We start from the raw sequence: 21,472 nt of genomic DNA, 5'->3' as shown, positions 1-21,472 counted from the left end.
CAGGAAGTTCACGAGCAGCTTGGGAGGCAGTTAGAGCTTGCAAAGCACGCATACAAACTGCAAGCTGACAAGCACAGGAGGGTTGGGGAAGACATACAGGTGGGAGACTGGGTGTGGTTAGCGGCCCACGCAGTGCCGACCAGGTCCTTAGCTAAGAAGAAACTCGGACATAAACAGCTAGGACCTTACCTAGTTGAGGCACAGATCAATCCGGTGGCCTTCCGGTTGACACTTCCGGAGGGATCCAGAATGCACCCAGTATTCCATAGGTCGGTGCTCACGCCCTACAAAGCACCTCACCGATTTCAGGCGCAGAGCACAGCACCAGACCAGTATAGGGAGATCCCCCCAAGGAGGGAGTCGCCAAGAAGGGAACCCATCAACCAGGTCACAGAGATTTTGGACTCGAGATGGGGGGAAGAGGGAGTAGAATATTTTCTCGCAAGGGAAGGTACCCCGGCCAGCGCCAACAGTTGGGTGCCGGACTATGCCCTGGACGAGCCTCTCCTCAAAGAGGAGTTTCATGCCTTGTTCCCACACAGGCCCATGCCAGCCGAGTATTTCGACGACTGGCTTTTCACACCCACGCTTTCTACCAGCACGTTCCAGGGATTCACCTCGGACGAAGAACCAGCATTAGAAACACGTTCACCAGAGGGCTCGCCCTCGGGGTTTGCCTCAGACCGCTCATTTTGGTGGGACAATCGAGGAGCGGAGAGGTGGCTGAGGGGCCCTTGGCAGGCAACGGACCCAGAGGGGAACGAGGGTGAGAGGGACATGGACGTGATGGGGGAGGACGTTGGGTTCGAGCATGGCGGCACGGAGATGGAAGCAGAGGAGAACGAGGTCGGCGAAGACACGGAGGACGAGCCGGATTTATCTAACTGGATGCACGCCACGGGGGACGAACTGTATCCACCATTCACCCCCACAACGACGGAGCGCCCAGCACCCCCGCAGGAGGAAGGGGAGGGGGGAAGGGGGGGCTTCGAGGGGGGGATGGATGTCAGGGGTTCAGGAGCAGAGTCACAGGAGAGGGAGGAAACGGAGAGCGAGGGGGAGGAGTCTGAAGGGAATGTCAGCGACGACAGTAGTCCGAGGTCTCTGAGTCTCTCCAGTGACTCGGAGGATTCACAGAAAGGGGCCCCCATAGTCAGGGCAAGGGGAGTGCCCAGGGGGACACCTCGGGAAGAAGGGGCCAGAGGAGACTCAGAGAGTAGCAGTTGGAAATCAGGGCCCGCGTCCCCCCCAGAGGGCAGTAGGGGGGAGGAGTCCCAGGCATCGGGATCAGGTGGAGCGCTGCCAGCGGGAGAACATGAGGCAGGATTGACCACACCTCCGTCGGGGAGTGAGGAAACGGTCATCAGGAAAGTTAAACGCGCGCGCGCGCCAAGTTCAAATGTACAGGAGGGAGGCACAGTGGGCAGCCCGGGAAGAGAGCCAGGTCCTAAAGCCCGCAGAAGAGAGCGGGAGGAGTCAGGGGGGTCGTCATCGTCAGCCTCAGAGGAATCCAGGGAGACAGGGGCCCCGGAGGGCAACAGGACCCAGAGGAGAAAGAAGAGGTGGAGTAAAGCTAGAGTCTTAAACTGGTGTACAGGGGGCGGGGACTCAGAGGGAGCTTCGCCGGTCTAAAGTTTAGACGTAGGGATGGAGCGCTGCGGCGTGGAAATGGAAACTGTACTTCAATAAAGACTTTTGTACATAAATACCAGCCAGCGTTGGTCCTCTGTGAGCTGGGACCAGGAGCCAGCCCTGACAGTATCACTAACATCTCCACTTATATTCAACATGAGGAATATTTTTTTTACCTTCTGCCATTCCAGATGTATTGCTAATGCTGAGTTTATTTGTTCGAATTAGACTCCTGACAGCATGTGGCAGAAGGGTTTTCAAGCCGCCTATGAAAACCATATTTTCATCCTGAAATAACAGAAAAATGTGATTACATTTGGGGGGGGGGTGCCCAATGTCAAGTAAATGAAGGTGATGGGACTCCCCCTTCCTCTCCTCCCTGCTGCAGCAGATTTCCAATTGCAGAAGAGGAACTCCATTCTACAAGAGGGGTGACACAATTGGATGTCATCTGTTCTAATTATATACAGTGGCACCTTGGTTTAAGAACAGTTTATGAACAACTTGGATTAAGAACGCTGCAAACCTGGAAGTAGGTGTTTTGGTTTGTGAACTTTGCCTTGGAAGCAGAACATTGTCACCTTAGAAATATTTTATTTGGACCTTTTTAATTTAGCTGATTAAATTGCAAAGTATTGGATATACGCCTGGGCAAGTGAGTCCCTATTACTTTCTTTAGTAAAACTGTTCGATTGATACTTGTTTTAAAATATTGCTTTAAAATATTACTGAAATTACATTTTTTGTTTCTAACAAACTTAGGCTAAATCTATTTACTTAAATTTACCTTGCTACATTATGGCTTCGCTACTTCAGACATAACAACAAATTATATACTAATGTTACCATTTCAAGCATTTTGCAAACTTCAGTTTCAATCAAAACAAAATGCTAATTACCTCACCTCTAAGGTTAATTTTAATTCTTCTGAAGACATTGCTAGGAAGAAAGATAATTTCCGAGGGAGAAACAGAGGTTTAAAGCATGAAAGATTCACTGGTGTTCTTTTAAAAGTAATGAGGTAAATATTCAACACATAGTTATACGTTTCTAGCAAATGCTAATCCTTCTTAACAACACCTTGTATTTTTCATTATCTTGTCAGTGCAAGACTCCAGATAAACAGTTATATATTTATGCCTATGATAATCTGTATCTTTAGCAATCTTTTTGTAGGATATTCTAGAGGCGTAGCTGTGTTAATCTACTTTCTATAGCAAACACAAACACATACACAAGAGTCTTGCAGTGTCGGTTACAGATTTATTGTGGTATAAATCTCTGGTAGTAGAGTCCACCTCATAATCTGGTGTAAACTCCAGTGGACTCTAGTTAGCCATTAGACTCTCTCATGGAATTAAAATTTTAACTAAAAAGGAATTTAAATCTCAAAAGTGCCTTCCATAGCAAAAACCCTCTTTAAAATGTGACATTTGAAGTTACTTTCTCCAGAATAACATTTAAAGAGCATTTCAATTTGGCCTCACTCTACATCAGAGCATTCCACTTGTGGTCCAAGGACCACCAGTGGTCCATGAGCTTCATTCCATAGAATCATAGAGTTGGAAGAGACCACAAGGGCCATCGAGTCCAACCCCCTGCCAAGCAGGAAACACCATCAGAGCACTCCTGACATATGGTTGTCAAGCCTCTGCTTAAAGACCTCCAAAGAAGGAGACTCCACCACACTCCTTGGCAGCAAATTCCACTGTCGAAGAGCTCTTACTGTCAGGAAGTTCTTCCTAATGTTTAGGTGGAATCTTCTTTCTTGTAGTTTGGATCCATTGCTCCGTGTCCGCTTCTCTGGAGCAGCAGAAAACAACCTTTCTCCCTCCTCTATATGACATCCTTTTATATATTTGAACATGGCTATCATATCACCCCTTAACCTCCTCTTCTCCAGGCTAAACATGCCCAGCTCCCTTAGCCGTTCCTCATAAGGCATCGTTTCTAGGCCTTTGACCATTTTGGTTGCCCTCCTTACAGGAAACTTTTCTATCTTTTTTTTGTAGCTTTGAGTGTTTTTTTAAAGAATATAAGAACAGAAAATTGCACAACACAATTCATTAGTCAACCTTAACATAGGGATATAACAATTCAATATTTATTATTTTAAAACAGTTCTTATACAACCCGAGGAATGCAAAAACTTAGAAAGTACAAACATATGGGAGGAAACCTGCTCATCAAAAAAGACTCCAATGTGGACTGAACTTGTTTAATGGCCACATGATACAAATGGTTGGATGGGCATCTATCATGGATGCTTTAGAGATTTGTGCATTGCAGGGGGCTCAACTAGATGACTCATGGGGCCTCTTCCAACTCTATGATCATACTATTCTATCAGATGCTAAAGAGCCTGAAACAACTGATCCATGGGCATAGCTAGGATTTATGTTGGGAGGGGAAAGGCTTTATGTTAGGGGGGGCAGAACCTCAATTAGTTAAGTAATTTTATTGATTTACTTAATGGGGAGGAGCTGCTTTTAAGATTTTAGAACTTCTAGGATTTATTGAGTGTTAACCTGTGACCCGCTTTCTGTTTGGTGATGCCATCACAGCACTGTAGGGGACACAGGTGGACTCCCCTCTGACTGTTAGAATTCCTGCTCCGTGATTGCAGCCATGGGATTGTTGTCTATCACATGACAGTGTATGTTTTGACTCCACAGTGTGGGAAGTGACAGAGACAGGATGTTTGTGTTACTGTGTTCCGTGAAGTGGGACTATTGTCCTTTGTCCTTTTTCTCTTTGCTGTCTGATGCTAAAGAGAGAGGGAGCCATGTTGCAGTGCTCTGTGTGTGTTTATATGTACATAAATGTAGATTAGCCAAAATGCTGAGTTGCTAAGGTCTGTTACGCAAACTGTGAACACTCTGCGGATCCCTAAGTGTGCTGATGTCTGTTGGCATCAGTAGCTGTGACGTTCAGGCTGAAAAAAGCTTTTGAAGCTCCCAAATGAAAGACCAGGAGGGAGAGAACATGCCAGTCGGGCATGTGTCTCTGCCAGGGTCCTACTCGAGAGTAGGACGAGCTCCTGACAGGGGACACATGTGGACTCCCCTCGGACATCGTGTACGATTAACAGCAGGACACCATGTTGGGAGAAGTAAAACAAAATTAACTTTATTTTCCTGCTTACCACTTCTGACCTCCCTGTCAAGTGCCACCTACTGGCCCTTGTGCACTTATAGGTTTCTAGAATTCTTTGGGGGAAGACCAGGACTGTGTAAAGTGGTGTGACACTGCTCTAAATGTATGGTGCAGATCAATGTTGTGCTCCCTTTTTCTCATGGAGTGCTGCAGAAACTATAATATTCACTTACAAGACTATTTGTTCCAGAGGTTGGGTTTTACATTTATTTAGCTTTATTTATTTACATTTATTAGGCTGCAATCTGAAGGCAAACACGCAAATCATCTTTCAGTTAGAATATTAGATTGTTGTTTTTATTTTACTTTGTTTTTTAACATTGTAGTTTACTAATCTGATTGGTCATCCCTGGGTGGCACATTCTGACTTTTGAACATTATTGCTGCAAGTTGACTTTTTCAAATCCACATTGTCAGTGAGATTTAAGCGACCTAACCTACGAACAGGATTGAGGTGTTTTCTTTCCAATTCAGAGCATTGTTTATGAATAAGGCTTATAAATAACGCTTATGCTCATATATATGTATATAAATAAAAATAATAACTATCCCTGTTTGTGCTAATCTTAACACTTTCCCAAGTTGCACTATTGTAACCTGACTGTAGGTGGTGTATGAAAACTGTCTAATCACAAATATTTATTTTTATTTCCTCTATCATTATTCACATGCCAGTTTTTCATTGCTGTTCCATTATATTTCTTGTTGCAAATAATATTATGTGTTATATTCAGCTTTCATCTTGCCCTCCAAAACCGTATTTACTTATCTATACTGCATTATTTTCAACTGAACTTACTGAATTTCCTACCCTTCTAAACATATTACATATGTTAGGGAGAAAATGTATAATTTTAACAAAAAGTCAGAGAACATAGATTATTCTACAAGGTATGATACAAATAATGCAATTTTCATGACACATTTGTTTACAGTGGTGCCTCGCAAGACAAAATTAATTCGTTCTACGAGTTTTTTCGTCTTGTGAATTTTTCGTCTTGCGAAGCACGGTTTCCCATAGGAAATGCATTGACAGTTTCCCATAGGAATGCATTGATGGTTTTAAGAAAAAGGCGCAAGACGTTTTCATCTTGCGAAGCAAGCCCATAGGGAAATTCGTCTTGCGAAGCAACTCAAAAACCAAAAAACTCTTTCGTCTTGCAAGTTTTTCGTCTTGTGAGGCATTCGTCTTGCGAGGTACCACTGTACTGCATTTGTGAATGGGTAAAATACCCAGTGTTATTCCTAGTGGGCCCATGGAAACTAAGATTTAATTACTAAAGTCGGTTGATTTAAATGGATTTACACTTGTAAACAATAAATCCTGGAAGTTTAACAAATCTATTTCCAGGATCTCAGATGTTCAGTTTCCTGTTCCTGTGACAGATGTGGTATCCAGGGGTCAGCAAATTTTTTCAGCCGGGGGCCAGTCCACTGTCCCTCAGACCTTGTGGGGGGCTGGACTATATTTTGAAAAATAATAATGAATGAATTCCTATGCCCCACAAATAACCTAGAGATGCATTTTAAATAAAAGGGCACATTCTACTCATGTAAAAACATGCTGATTCCTGGACCATCCGCGGGCCGGATTTAGAAGGCGATTGGGCCAGATCCAGCCCTCGGGGTTAGGTTGCCTATCCATGATTTAAATGGACTCACTCTTGTGACTTGAAATGATAAATCCTGGAAGTCTAAATAATTCTATTTCCATGATCTCAGACCTCCAGTTTCCTGTTCCTGTGACAGATGTCGTCTCAAAAGCCTTATCAGTCAATGAGTACCATACAGAATCACACAGCCTTGGTTCTTGCCCCATGGAGTGACCTTTCCCAAAGTAAGACAAAAATGGGGTAGCTTGGTAAAGGGCCTGAAAAAGCGATGTCCGTACAGCTTAGTCCTGTGTTGAAACCAGGAGTCCCACTGTGCCCAGTAAGCTTCTTCCCTAATAAATTGTTTAGGATTGCAGCACCAAGATGGTCTTAAGAAGCACTTATTAAGTCTTCTGTGTTAAGTTGTGGGTGAACATATCAGATGACACAGCGATTCTTCAAACAGCTCTTGTTTATTCACAGGCCAGAACAGAACTGAACTGAAGGGTTCAGCCAACCTGCTTATATAAAGCTCCAGAACAATGTAATTGTAACAACTTTCTGTAACTATCCAATCACTGAATGTCATTTTCGATCCCTTATTTGCATATGTGAACCTGAACTATCTACAGTAACCCCCTGCTGGCCCAGGGTGAGAACTTCAGTACATAACACCCCTCCCCACCAAGATAAGGAGTTAGTTACAATCGTAATGGTTTTCTTATATACAGCACTACACGTAATGGTTCAATTAGGCACAAAAGCATATCGGTTACATTTCACACGCTTCCATTAGACCAACAGTGTTACATGTCCAACAACATAGTCCTTTAAATAAGTTGGGCGCTTGGAAACTCTGCCAGACCGCCGGGGAGCGGTATAACATTCTGTCCCACATATAACTGTGCACAAGGCTGCCCCACTAATTTCAATACTGGAGAAAACATCCATATAAGAGGAAACTGAAGACAGAAACCGCAAACTGACACACACAATAGAAAATGGTGTGGTTTTTCTTCTTCTTTGCCAGTCTGTAATGTTCCTTATTAGAACTTGGTTATTTGAAAGACTACATGAAAGCCTTAGATACACAGCACAATACTGTAAAGAGATTAGTGAACAGATTGCTAAACGTAATGGTGCCAAACACATCTACATGTGTGAGTTTGGATCACTGCCTGATACACAGTTCCAAGAAGAATAACAGCTTGCACAAATTCACAAAATTCTTTCAATAAAAAAATGCCAGCTTGTTTGCTTTTCTTCAGAAAAACACTGTCTATAATTCATTGAACACCTACTCCAATGGAAAGAATTCTGGTGGCAGCTCTATACTGTGAACTCTTGCAGAAAAGATATCGGAAGCCTTTGCACAAAAGGCACTTGAGAAGTTGTACAAGAGATTGCCCAACTCCTTACATTAGCAAAAGCACACCACTTTATTTCAGTTCCCTTTTTTGACAGTTCCCTTTTCCCTCACTATGTCAGGAAAAACCTCCACAGAACACTACTATTGGATCTATTTATATATCAACTGAAAGGTGAGGTTGGCTGGAGAAAACCCCCAGATGAGGTTGAGGAACAGGAGAAAATCTGTGGAAAGGAAGGGAGGTTGAAAAACTGGGTGCAAAGATGCCCCATGTTATGTACTGAGTTGAATAGGATCCAAAATGCAGCAGTCTGATTGGTCCTAGAACAATAGGATTCAGAATGCAGCAGTCTGATTGGTCCTAGAACAATAGGATTCAGAATGCAGCAGTCTGATTGGTCCTAGAATAATAGGATCCAGAATGCAGCAGTCTGATTGGTCCACAGGAGCCACACAATCCAGCTCCAGGTGGAAGTGAATCCGCAACCTGATTGGCCTACAGGAGAATCCCGGAATTAGACAATCATGTGGGGCCCATTGTGTAAATAATGTATATAAAGCAGACATTCTGGGGGAACTTCCATTCCTCCGCACCACTATGAGCTGAATAAAGAGCATGAAATCCACTCTCGATTCCGAGTCTATTTCACCCCACAATGTAGGATGGCTACATCTCATTCCCTTCCCCAGCTCCAAATTCAGAAGATGGGCAGGTGATCATTTTTGCTGTGCTGTGCTGTGCTGTGCTTTGGAGGTGCTCTACCAACCACAATACCAAGTGAGATATTCACTGTCATTCTCTCAAGCCAGAGGGGGCCCCATTGTCATTTCTTCCTCCACCACAATATTCCACTGTCTCATCAGCTATCACCATTGCAGTCTCCTCCCTCTGGACTAACCAACATAAGTTGGTATATAAAATAACCTTCCCCCCAGCTTCTGTTCCTAGTGGATTTCAGAAAAAACAAAAAATGAATGTAAAGCACTCATGATATGAATTTATTGTGCTATTGGCAGGAAATGTATCGGCAAGAGTGCAAGTAAGTGGGGATTGAGCTAGACAGCTAGGTTGATATTTCTGCAACTTTAGGAGTCACCTAGAAGGTAGATTTCTGCCTGGCAGGGCTCCTTTGTTACTACAGTGCTGCCAAACCTAAAACAGCAAGAAATAGGCTAGGATAGTGGGTTCAACTGCTCATATTCATTTGAACTTAATTGAGTACAGTGGTGCCCCGCAAGACGAATGCCTCGCAAGACGGAAAACCCGCTAGACGAAAGGGTTTTCCGTTTTGGAGGTGCTTCGCAAAACGAATTTCCTATGGGCTTGCTTCGCAAGACGAAAATGTCTTGCGAGTTCCTGCGATTTTTTTTCGCTCCCCACCCCCTTTTTCTAAGGCACTAAGCTGCTAATAGCCTTTTAGCAGCTAATCCGCTAATCCCTTAAGCCTTTAATAGCCGCTAATAGTCGCTAATAGCCGCTAATAGCGCTAATCCACTAATAGGGTTGCTTCGCAAGACGAAAAAACCGCTAGACGAAGAGACTCGCGGAACGGATTCTTTTCGTCTTGCGAGGCACCACTGTACTTATTTACCTAAAGGCCTCTATATTTTTCCCCTTTAAAAATCACTTCAGTGTTTATCTTCTGATTCTAAACAGTAGTTTGGTGACAATTTTATACCAGTGATTTCAGCTAGAGAGGACAATGAAAGCATAAGAAGTATATACAGTAATTAAGTCAACAAAAATCTATTTTGCTCATATTCCTGGAACACAGTTCAATCCTATACAGGTGACACTCGAAAAATTAGAATATCGTGGAAAAGTTCATTTATTTCAGTAATTCAACTTAAACGGTGAAACTAATATATGAGATAGACTAATGACATGCAAAGCGAGATATGTCAAGCCTTTATTTGTTATAATTTTCTGATGAGAGCAGCTTTTGCATTTCATTTGGAAACCAAGGACCCAGAGTCTGGAGGAAGAATGGGGAGTCACACAATGCCAGATGCTTGAAGTTTCTGCAGTCTGTGTTGATTTGGGGAGCCATGTCATCAACTGGTGTTGGTCCACTGTGCTTCATTAAGTCCAGGGTCAACACAGCCATCTACCAGGAGATTTTGGAATACTTCATGCTTCCTTTCGCAGACAAGCTTTATGGGGATGCTGACTTCATTTTCCAGCAGGACTTTGGCACCTGCCCACACTGCCAAAAGTACCAAAACCTGGATCAATGGCCATGGGATTACTGTGCTTGATTGGCCAGCAAACTTGCCTGACCTGAACCCCATAGAGAATTTATGGGGCATTGCCAAGAGAAAGATGAGAGACATGAGACCGAGCAATGCAGAAGAGCTGAAGGCTACTATTGAAGCATCCTGGTCTTCCATAACACCTCAGCAGTGCCACAGGCTGATAGCATCCATGCCACGCCGCATTGAGGCAGTAATTGATGCAAAAGGGGCCCAAACCAAGTACTGAGAACATATGCATGCTTCTACTTCTCAGAGGTCCAATATTGCTGTATTTGTAGTCCTTGTTTTGCTGATTTCATTCAATATTCTAATTTTCTGAGATTGTTAATCTGGGGTTTTCATCAGCTGTACGCCATGATCATCACAATTATAACAAATAAAGGCTTGACATATCTCGCTTTGTATGTCATGAGTCTATCTCATATATTAGTTTCACCTTTTAAGTTGAATTACTGAAATAAATGAACTTTTCCACGATATTCTAATTTTCCGACTTTCACCTGTATGCTTGTTTAACAGAAGTATCATGAATAGCACTCACTTCCAAATAAATGTGCATAGGTCCACAGCCTTCGTGCCATAATGAGCTGCAGATAATAGAGATAATAATAATTATAGCAATCCCAGGAGCACTGAATGTTCACTGCACAGTAAGCAAAGTAATAGGTCTGTCCTTAAGCAATGTCAATAAAGACAAGCTTTCTAAAAATATTAACAGAGCTGTCATTTTAATAGCTGAGTGAACACTAATATTCATACCCAACAGCTAACCTTTCAAGGAGATAACACATGATGAGCATACAAACAGCGAGGTAGCTAAAATAATCAGTGACCATATGCAGCAACTAGCCCAGTGCAACTATATGACTAAGGTTGAACAGTCCTAGCAAGTTTAAGAGTAAGTTCAACTTACTTTAGGATGCCAAAAATAATAATTAAAAGTAATAAAAACCCAATCCTAATCTTCTCTAAAAATAAAGCAGACATGATAGCCAATGTCAACAAGATCAAATGTAAAGAGAGATTTCCTAAGTGCTGGCAGGAAAGCAAAGGCCATGGAATGTTCTGCATGTCCACATGTGATAGATTTGAATGGTGATGATGGGCAGAGCTGTCACCACCAGAACCACAGCGTTGTCAGTTCTTATTGACCAGGGAATAAAGTGGTAGTGGCTGTGCATTCCTCTTTTCTGCTATGACAGCTCCAGGCTGGTGCAGCTGAGGGGCCCAAGGATTAGCCCATGGTGGTGGGAATCTGCAGGGATTTCTAGCCAGCAGATCCAAAGCCTCCAGTGCCTGGCAAGGTGGTTTGGGGACCTTCTGCTGGTTACTGCTGGCAAAAGGTCCACGAGTTCTAGTTTACCACCTGCAGTGCAAAGGGCTCTGGGCTTGCATCAGTGGCTCTCCTCTCTGCTGGTGGAGGTGACTGAGTACCTGAATCCCAACACACACACACACCAGCACCACCACTACCACCACATCAACATCAGCAAGTTTGGACTGCTATCTAAATATTGGAAAGCATTTTTTGGGGAAGAGTCTAAAATCACCACACAGGATATTTAGCTTTATGACTGTTTTTGAACAAAGGCACAAGAAGGACATTCTCTATACACCATATATATAAAGCACATGGCTTTCTCCAAAGACTGTAAGGGTGCTGGGAATTGTAGCTCTGTGAGGGGTAAACTACATTTCCTACGATTATTTGGGCGAAGCCATGTGCTTTAAATCTGCTGTAAATGTAAGGTGTGCGTTTGCAGCCGCTCTGCAGTAAAATCAAAGTTTCATGAGTACTAGTTTATTGACTTTGATCAGTTCTAGATGTCTCTTACCTCTTTCCTTATGTAATTATATCTTTATCTGTTTTGCCAAAATAAAAAAGCAGCTACAAATAATACCTATAACAAATACAATATAAAAACATTCATCTTATCTAGATTGTTCTCCTAAACTGATTTTAGTCCCATGGTCGACCCACAATGTGCTGAGACAAGCCTGCGTTGTATTTATAAAATGTTAATATTCTCAGAGGCTCTTGTGTGTGAAAATTGTATCTGCTTAACAATGGAATCGGCAATAGCTATAGCCAAGGGGGCCTCGCCTCACCTCCCAGTCTAGCTCATTGGAGTAGCCAGAATTTATGTCGGGGAGGGCAGCCTTCATGTTAGGGGGGCAGGCTTCATGTTGGGTGGGGAGAATCTCAGTTAGTTAAGTTTTTTTTTTTTGCTTCACTTAATTTAGGGGGGCAGTTGCCCCCCGCCTCCCCCTTTGGTCTAGCTTGCAATTGTTCTGTAGATAGGAGGCACCCCATTGAAGAACAGGTCCACCACGCTATACAGACCCTTCCCCTCCCACACTTCAAATTGGTTATATTTAGACACGTCTGGGAAATGTGGGTATTTCAAAATGGGAGTAAGAGGTGATTCAGAAGGAGCTGGTACTATGAGCCACCTTTGTTATATTGAGAGGATAGTCTGATTGTATGGGTTCTTTGTGTTTTGTAACCTGGTTGCAGTCAGCTTAAGAAATTGAAGGGCCCTGTCCAACACTTGTGCTCTCCATGCCTACCCAATTGAAATCATAATTGCCCTTGACCAATTGAATCAGTTGGATTAAATTGTAGGCTTCATAATACACTTGCAGACTTGGAATTCCCAAACCCCTATCTGTTGGCAGTCGTACAGCATATTTTTATTCACCTTGGGTTTTTCCATTACTCCTGATAAACTGGTTTACTAGTTGCTGCCAAGTATTTATTTCTGCCTGCAGCAGAACAAGGAGTGTTTGAAACAAGTACAGAAGTTGAGGGAGATAGCCATTTCTATACCAGCCAGGTGAGATTGTTATTCCATGCTTGCAGCTCCCTTTTCACCTCTTTGCTCAATGGGCCATAGCTTTGCCTTTTGAGCCGGATAAGGCCTTTTGGGGGAACCATCTCCAAATACTTCATGCTATTCCCCAATAGTAGCAACGCTGTACCGTTGGCTGCAGGTTCTGTGTAAATGCTGTGGGTCACACTCATGAATTTATTGCCCGTGTTCAAATGGTTTAGAACCTGAAGGCCATTTGATCTGGCTGAAAGCCTTATATGCATCTAGAGAGACCAATGCCACAGGCTCCTGCTTAGTTTTACAATGGTGCATAATATTCAGGATCCTCTGGACTGAGTCAACAATTTGGCTGTGAGGAACTAAGCCCTGCTGATGTTTTGGCACCTATCAACCTACCCAGTCTATTAGCCAATACTACATCTCAGATTTCCCTGTCCTGATTAGGGTCCCAAACCGGTTTTCTCAAGACAATGTCTTGACATATTCCACAAGGGTGGTACAGTACTAGCATTCATGATGGTATTATGCAGGGAGGCTAGTATAGGAGCAAGAGAATCTTTTAAAGCTTTATAGAACCCCCCCCCCAAAAAAAACCATATAGCCCATGGGCTTTGCTTTGTTTACATTTATTTATTTATTTGCTACCTTATCTTCAGTCCTAAGATACCTGATCAAAATATCAATTTGGTCTTGCTTGAATACAAGTGTCCTGTAAATAGGTTGGATCAGTACTGTAAAGGTTTTCATACAAATCTGCAAAAGTTTTGAGAGTAGCTCCTGCTATATAACAAGAACAACTTGCAGGGCTTAACAACCTGGACTATACAATTTCATTATCTTTCCCCACCATAGAGCTTATTATTACTGAACTCATTGAATTTTTATTACCAAGGTTTTATTACTCATGAGCTCTGTGGAATCGACCATTGCATTGCTAATGTGATCAAGAGTTCAGATAGCTTACTTTGCTTATGTAACAGCTTTTGAAGAGTTTGAAGGCTACAAATAGCCCTGGGCTTCCTCTCCAAGCCCTCTATTTCTATTTCCACCTCAATTCCAGCTTGTTACAGTTAAGGGTGAAGGCTATCATTATGCACTTCTTGTTTAACTTCTCACCCCCAAAACTTTAATAAAAGCCCAATCCCGAGCTCAGCTGCATGGAGGCAATACAGCATAGGACTGAACACCTGGGTCCCAGTCAGAACTGGTGCACAGAGATCCTTCCTTTGCTGTAAAACTTTGCTGTAAAACTGGTAAGATACATTATTCCAAGGACCATTCAAAGTGGGATTTGTTTGATCTTTGAGTAATCGTGATAACAACAAGAAAAGGGGATTTTGACTTACAGTATGGTTAGAAGCAAATGGGGTGGAGTGACTCAGCACCACCTACCTTGCAGAGTACAGGAAAGCATTTGCCACCAAAGCTTGTGACTATGCCCCTGCAGTTGCTGGAGAAGATCTGGCTTTCCCATCAACCTGATAGCACAGATCTAAGCAGAAATACCTAAGTGTATCTGAAAGATTCCTTATAAAATGTTTTTGGGACTTCAGGATAAGATAAGCCTTATCTGATAAGGTTTAACAGATAGTAGTGAATATATGATTTTAGGATAATGTTAAAGAGAAAAAGTTTATCTCATGATAATTTTGTTGGGCAGAGTGGGGTGCCCTGGCCTCCTTGCCTTGCTGCCGAATTCACATGTTTGCCTAACTCGCTTTGATGCTTCCTCAGCCAGGGTTCTCTCCAGTTTGTGGAGCAGGTTCCCTCACTAGCTGGTGTCTGTGAAGATTTTGGGACATGTGCTCATTAGTGTCCTACTAGACATACAAATTACACACACAGTCAGCAAAAGGTTCTTAAGTAAGTTAGTATGCAGCAAGCCCCTGAATGTGGATATTGAGAAAATATTCCTCAACTATCAATGCAATATCTATCTACCTTTATATCTATAGAACACTTTTTACATATATATATTTATATCACAAACACAAACATATATTCATTATGCTGTATAGAATAATTCATCAATATTGTATGAAAGCGATGCGGTGAGGATGCATAATATTTGGAAGGTATACTTCAGCATTACGTAATTCAGTAAATACAAATTGTTTTAGTATTTCAGCTATTAAATTCTAGTGCCTGTGTATATGCAAGATAGATCAGTTCTTTACATGGAGAAGTACAGAAGATGCTGATTTGGGACTGCCATCAGGAATTATCCACATCCCAACACGAATGTGTTTGCTAGCTATTAATTCCATACACACATACCCCCCCTTAGATTTGCTTTAATCGTGTACATGAACGCAAGTCTAGATCAAATTAACAGGGTGTACAAACAAGCCAAGAAACACTTCACAGCAATGTATTTGAAGGACTTTCTTAGTACTCCATAATTCTGTAACTCTCCAGCAGTCCTCGTTATTTTCCAGTGCTAAGAAAGCAATAGCTAAATTCCTTTGAAAATCAGGTGTTCCTAAGTTTTGTGTGTGCATATGCATACAGTCTTCTCATTGTTAAACCTAAGCTCAAGCATAGATGTGCACCTTCATCTTACGCATGTTGAATGGGGACTTTCTTCCTAATGCACACCTAGTCAGAAATAAGTCCCATTTAGATAAATGGGCCTTACCCCCATGTAAGTGAGTACAGTATTGCAGCCCGAAGACACAATCCTATGCTAAATACATGCTGTCTGAGAGGCTACAGTAGCATTTGATGGAAGCCTTGCTATGCTGCATGAACGCCAGATGCACTGCTGCCAAGACAGACACAGTGGTAGAATATGTCAAATACACAAAAGTCCAGTGGAGTTGTGGGTGGGATGGGACCAATACTATGGAGAGCCATATGCTATACCTGTTCAGTCCATGGCTATTCCTCCATTAATGAATGAGGGAGTGCAGTGTTTCCAGTGTCTGTGGGCAGGTCTGCCATATATGTTGTCTTTTCTACTTGTGTGTTTTCCTACACCCCTTCTGGGCATAAGAACGAAAGAGCATAAGAAGAGCTTGGCTGGATCACGCCAATGACTTATCTAGTCCAGCAGCCTGCTCTCACAATGGCCATCCAGGTTCCTGTGGTACACCTGTAAGCAGGGCGTGAGGGCAGCTGCAGTTCCCAGCAGGTGGCATTCAGAGGCATACTTCTGACAGTGGGGACAGAACATGAGTCTCCTGGCTGACAGTCTTAACCTCTATATGAGATGTCTGGAACAGGCTGGCTGTTCCACTGGTGCAGTTACAGCGTATCTCAGGATACGCAAGTACGGGATTGCTCTGAAACCTGAGTTAACCTCTAGAAGAGCTGCAGTACTTTGCTACCAGTATCCCTAAAAGGGGGGGAGGAAGCACTTGCCTTGCATTAAAGAGGCAAAAAACACATTGGTTGATGATCAATGTATTTGTGGGGGTGGGGTGGGGATATCATTTGCACCCCTACTGTACAAGGAAATAAATCACGGGCCTAATTACCTCAGAAATATACTCTGTGCTTTGACATTTAAAAGTCGTTTGCCATTTCTGGCCACCTCAAAGCGAGGACTATTCCTAGCTACATCTGCTGGCTGAAGAATGACTCCCCACCATAGCTGTCAACTTTTCCCTTTTCTTGCGAGGAATCCTATTCGGAATAAGAGAATTTCCCTTAAAAAAGGGGAAACGTTGACAGTTAGGCTCCCACCCACCCCGAAATCACTTGCAGCTTGACTACATCAGTTGTACTTTCCCGTCACTAAAAATGAGATCGGGAAGCTGCTTCTGCCCGCCCTGCGTCTCTTAAACGTGGAGACACCGTGTCCTCCTGTTTTTTGTTTTGCTTTTGCATTTTTTGCTCTTGCTGGAAGGCTGCAAGCATCTCCCGCGAGACCCTCCGAGCCCAGCTGGTGACAGCGCCGCCAAGGGTCCACTCACCGGCCATCCTCCGTGTCTAGGCAACCGATCTAGCCTCTTCGAGACTCGGCCCGCTCGAGAGGCGGGAGCATAATATTTACTCGAAAGCGGGGAGAAGGTGAACCGGGCGGTGGAGAGCCGAGAAGGGGGGGGGGAGGAGCAGCAGCAGCAGAATCCCCTCAGAGACAGGAAGCGGAGGGAGGGGACAGGCGAGAGAGCGAGAAATGGCGCGAGCGATTGGCCCAAGCGCTGAACCAATGGCGGGCCGCGGCTTTTTGGCGGAGGGAGGGTGGTAACATGCAACGGGCGCCGGCCAATCGTCGGCACCGTGTGTAGCCTGGCGGGCCAATGGGCGTTCGGCTCGCCCCTCCCACCTCCTTTCCCGATTGCTTCAGTGTGGCGGCGGCGGCGGGGAGGGGAGTCGATAGAATCTCGTCGATAACGGAGCTTCTTCACCCTGCCGCCCCTCCCCCCACCCTCTTGGCGGTCTCTCTGCTCCCGCTCGCCCCCCAGCTAGGAATGGGGGTCGGTGGGTGAGTGAGAGGAGCTCTGAAGCGCTTCCAAAGGCGCCGATGGTTAAACGGGCGCTTGTCAATGTAGGCGCCTCGTTTCGTTATTGTCTTCTAAAGCTCTCGTTGGTTGTTTTTTTCTTCCCCTCAGAACAACAACAGCAGCAGCAGCAGCAGCCCTCGGAACATGGGGCACCTTCGCTGAGGGATAAAGTCTCCCTTTCGGGCGGCGCTGGCGCTGGCTGAGCCTCCCTGCCTCACCCTCGGCACTCCGTGGGGTGGGGGGCAGGCGTGGAGAGGGTGAAAAGTGGGGGGCGGCGGGGGGCTCTGTGAGGAAATGGAGGGACCCTCGGAGGAAATGGAAGGAGCCCCCGGGCGCTCCGCGGAAGAAGCGAACCCGTCTCTCTTCACCGTCAAACACGAGCTGAAGAACGGTGAGTAGTAGGTCAGCCTCTTAAAAGGAAGGTTTGTGGGGGGGGGGGTGATGAGGCGCGAAATGTGGGGCTGGGAAGGAAGGGAAGCGCGCGAAGATCCCCGTGAAACTCTGGGGGAGGTTAGGGGGGGGAGTATCAGGGAGTGTTTGTTTCCGTGTGCCAAAGTGAGCTGCGCGTGAGGTGGTAAGGGGGGGGGGAGAAACGGGGGAAGTGGGTCGCCGAGGCGCCTCGGGGCAGCTCTGGAGGAGGACGCTGCTCGATGGGGCTAAGGAAGGGGCGGCGACTAAGGCCCGCAGAAGAAGGGCTCGGGGGAGAACCGGGGAGCGCGGGGAGAGGGCTTGGGGTGGGAGGTTGGAGAAGCGGGACGGGGAGAAGGACTCGGTTGCAGCGCCGGACGAGGGGGAAATGTTTGGCGGCGGGCGAGTGGCAGCTGCGGGAAAGCGGCGAGCGATGTCAGGAGAGGAGAGACCTGCCGAGGCGGGTACGTACTTTGGTGAACGGAGGTCTGGGAAAGATGCCTCCTCCTCACCCATCGCCTTGCTGCGAATTTTGGCAGCGGTCTTCGTAAGAAATCGCCCAGGGCATTTGCAGTTTCCTCCCCTAGATTGCCCTGATTCTTCTGTTGCTCAAAAACGCTGCGCTTTATTGTTATGCACACGATATTTCTGGTAAAGAAACGTTTGTCTCACTCATTCCTCACCATGCATTAATATTGTTACGATGGCAGTTGCTGTTTTAAACCTAGGAGCCAACTTGTATGGGCAGAGGTCCACTGCCCCCCCATAAAATAGTTGGGGGGCCCAGGCCCCTCCAAAGTTCATGAACATTTCCATTCAAATAGTGTGTGTGTGGTGTCATGTGATCGGTTCTGCAGTGTGGGGGATTACCTGCCCAATATTTTATTCAAGTTGGCACCCCTGGTTTTAAATAGCTTTCTTGGTAATATAGGGTGCAATCCTATGCAGGAGGGGGATGTGTGGCCCTCCAGATGTTGTCCACTGAGCGCCTGTTATACTTGGACTGTTGGTGATGCTGCTTGGGGTTGGTGTGGAATAGATCCCAGCAACATTTCCAAGTCCACACATTCCCCATGCCTGCTGTGCATACTTACATAGAAGTAAGTCCCAGCGAACGTATGCCATTAGTGGAGCAACTGCTGAACCTCACAGTACTGAATGGGTACCTCCTCAGTTACTATGAATTGCACACATTATGGAAGATGAGGCAGTTAATGCAATGAAATCATTAAAGCTTGATAAAGCCCCTGACATAGGTGTCTTGATAGCTGAATACTACAAATTGTACATGAACTTTCTAATGAAATCACTAGCAGATAAACTGCAAAAGATAGAGAAGATGTTGAGGGATGGGAAAACTCTGTCTCAAAACTGTAATGTGGATGTTGCATCTTAATGTCCTGTGTCACCTAAGCCTAATGAAATTAAAACTGACAAATTATCAGGTCCGGATGACATGCATCTGAGAGTTATCAAAAAATCAAATGTGAAATTGAGGATCTTCTGATAACATAATGTAATGTGTTCCTCAAATAAGCCACTGAACCTTTGGATTGGAAAGTAAGGCAGTGTGACACCAGTTTTTAAAAAGGGTCCTGGAAATTACAAGCTTAATATCTGTCCTGGGAATACTGGCTGCCCTTTATGTTGGAGGCAGAGCAGTAATGGATAAGATCAGGTTTATAGGTTGATAGATATTGAAGAGGTGATAAAGTGCAAGAGTGCCATGTTTTTGGAATAGAGTGTCAAGTTAGAAAAATGGCACGTTCTGTGATCAGAAATGGAATTGTGGAGGAATATGAGGGAATACTTTGTGGGAGAGGGTGGTGGGAGAGGAAAACAAATGCTTGGTAAGAATTAACTGAAAAGGAAATGATTTAGGCATTGGTTTCTGATCTCATCTCTACTTTGTACTCATTTAACTTCCTTAGGCAAGTAACTTGTTTTTATCTAGATAATCTTGTTTCAGACAGTGATGAGCCAAATGTTCTGAGCAGCTCCCAAGCAGAGCATGAGAAAACAGGGGTCTTCTGTTGTATATATCCAGTGGCTGGAAACTGAAATGATACTGTTTCTGAATTTACAGCAGTGATGGGGAACTTACCTCCATGCATACCACATTTGACAGGTGGGCAGGACCACCCAGCTGTCAAACACCTGATGTAACAATGAAGTCAGGGGACCTTTTCTGATCCCATTGCGATGTTGTTTGAAATGAAAACATAGGGGCAAAAAAGTTGTGTGGCACTTCTCAGTTATCAACAAAAAGGTGATTGTGAGTGCTGGCGAAGCACTATGCACTGCACTACCCAAACATTGACAATCAGCTGGTTGTCAGGGCAGGGGAAGACTTGTCTGTAATTCTTCCCAAGTGCTCACAATTGATGGCGCATGGGAAGTACTACACAAGAGGTTTGCAGACCCTGCTGATCAGCTGAACAACAGTGTCTGCAAAGCCCATTTTGCCCAAGCCTTCCTTTGCTTGCCCCACACCTGAGTTCATATATTACACCAGGTGTTGAGCAGGTGAGCTTTGCTCGGCTGAAACAGCCTCTTAGGCCACATGGGTTTCCCACTGCTGACTTAGAGATTTCATTTAGTTATCACAGCTAATGAGGAGGGTTTCAAGGGTGGAATAGGTAGAAGCTGCTCTGGTTGACTAGAGCCAAAGGACGGTGTGATGGGAATGTGTGGAGGAAAAGTAAATAGGTGTTTCCTTACAAAACCTGACTTTTGCTACCATTTAATATTACTTATACCCATTACATTCTTAACTTTCCAGTAACTGGTAGTTGAGGGAAATAAGCATGGTACAAAGTTAGTTGGATAGAGTTACTATATTTAACCAATATATTAGTGTTTATTTATTAGGAGATTACACAGTACACAAGCTTAATACGGTACTGTCTCTTTAAATGGGTACCGTATTTTTCGCCCTATAGGATGCACTTTTCCCCCCTCCAAAAATGAAGGGGAAATGTGTTTGAGTCCTATGGGGCGAATGCAGGCTTTCGCTGAAGCCTAGAGAGCGAGGGGGGTCGGTGCACACCGACCCCTCTCGCTCTCCAGGCTTCACGCAGCCCTCTGCTAGCCGTGGGAGAGCCACGCGGCTCTCCCACGGCTAGTGGATAGCAGCCTGTTCTGGGGGCTAGGGTCGGGGGAAGCTTGGGCTTCCCCCACCCCAGCCCCCAGCCCCGCACCTGGGGGGAAATAATTTTTTTTCTTTATTTCCCCCCCAAAAAACTAGGTGCATCCTATGGAGCGAAAAATACGGTATATGCCATGTTAACTAGTTATTAGCACTTTAAATATCTACAGTAAAGGGTTTAGGTAGGTGGGAAATAAAGTGATCAGACAAGCACTTCCACCCAGTTTTGATCTTTTTCAGAGCATTTTTTAATAATAGTTGGCTCAGTATTTCTATTACGTCCTCCTTTGTGTGTGTGAACACTAACAATATAGTATGAGATCTTCAGTTTTAAAATAAGTGCCACCATCTTAAACAATGTTTACTTTTATTGTTGTATTCTGCTGTATGTTGCCACAGAGAACATAAAGTATCAAAATATACTATCTACTTAAGACGAGTTGACACCTGCTTTTCATTTTTAATTTCTACTTTATCTCCTTACTTTGTGACTGTTATTCATCCTGACAGATAAGCCAGCTAAATCAAGCAGAAATTGGAAGGAGACCATTGCAAAAACTCCCTGAATGTTTCTCTCTTTTTTGAAATGATTATTAATGCTTCCCTCAAAACGGCTGCTAGAGAGGGAT

At 44.4% G+C, this 21,472-nt stretch overlaps 2 protein-coding genes across 6 annotated transcripts in view; one reads left to right on the top strand and one right to left on the bottom strand.

The window, feature by feature from the left end:
• Positions 1–16,882, bottom strand: part of DGLUCY (D-glutamate cyclase) — a 39,685-nt gene extending 22,803 nt beyond the window's left edge. For 3 of the 4 annotated variants that reach the window (XR_014510326.1, XM_083437017.1, XM_083437018.1), the window contains exons 1-2: positions 16,757–16,882; positions 1,809–1,920 (exon numbers count right to left, since the gene is read on the bottom strand). Coding sequence is in view for 3 of the 4 variants with exons in the window: in XM_083437017.1 (XP_083293143.1) it covers positions 1,809–1,911 (103 nt within the window). In the remaining variant the exon portion in view is untranslated. The remainder of the gene's footprint in view (positions 1–1,808; positions 1,921–16,756) is intronic. The other variant, XM_083437019.1, reaches the window with a different exon arrangement.
• A 168-nt stretch (positions 16,883–17,050) lies between these two features.
• The window catches only part of RPS6KA5 (ribosomal protein S6 kinase A5), a 38,801-nt gene continuing 34,379 nt past the window's right edge, over positions 17,051–21,472 (top strand). The window contains exon 1 of one of the 2 annotated variants that reach the window (XR_014510032.1): positions 17,051–17,678. Coding sequence is in view for 1 of the 2 variants with exons in the window: in XM_083435609.1 (XP_083291735.1) it covers positions 17,582–17,678 (97 nt within the window). In the remaining variant the exon portion in view is untranslated. The remainder of the gene's footprint in view (positions 17,679–21,472) is intronic. The other variant, XM_083435609.1, reaches the window with a different exon arrangement.

The sequence above is a fragment of the Podarcis tiliguerta genome (genome assembly GCF_965153285.1).
Source record: "Podarcis tiliguerta genome assembly, chromosome: 1".
Classification (NCBI taxonomy): domain Eukaryota; kingdom Metazoa; phylum Chordata; class Lepidosauria; order Squamata; family Lacertidae; genus Podarcis; species Podarcis tiliguerta.
This window is presented reverse-complemented; position numbering and strand designations above follow the sequence as displayed.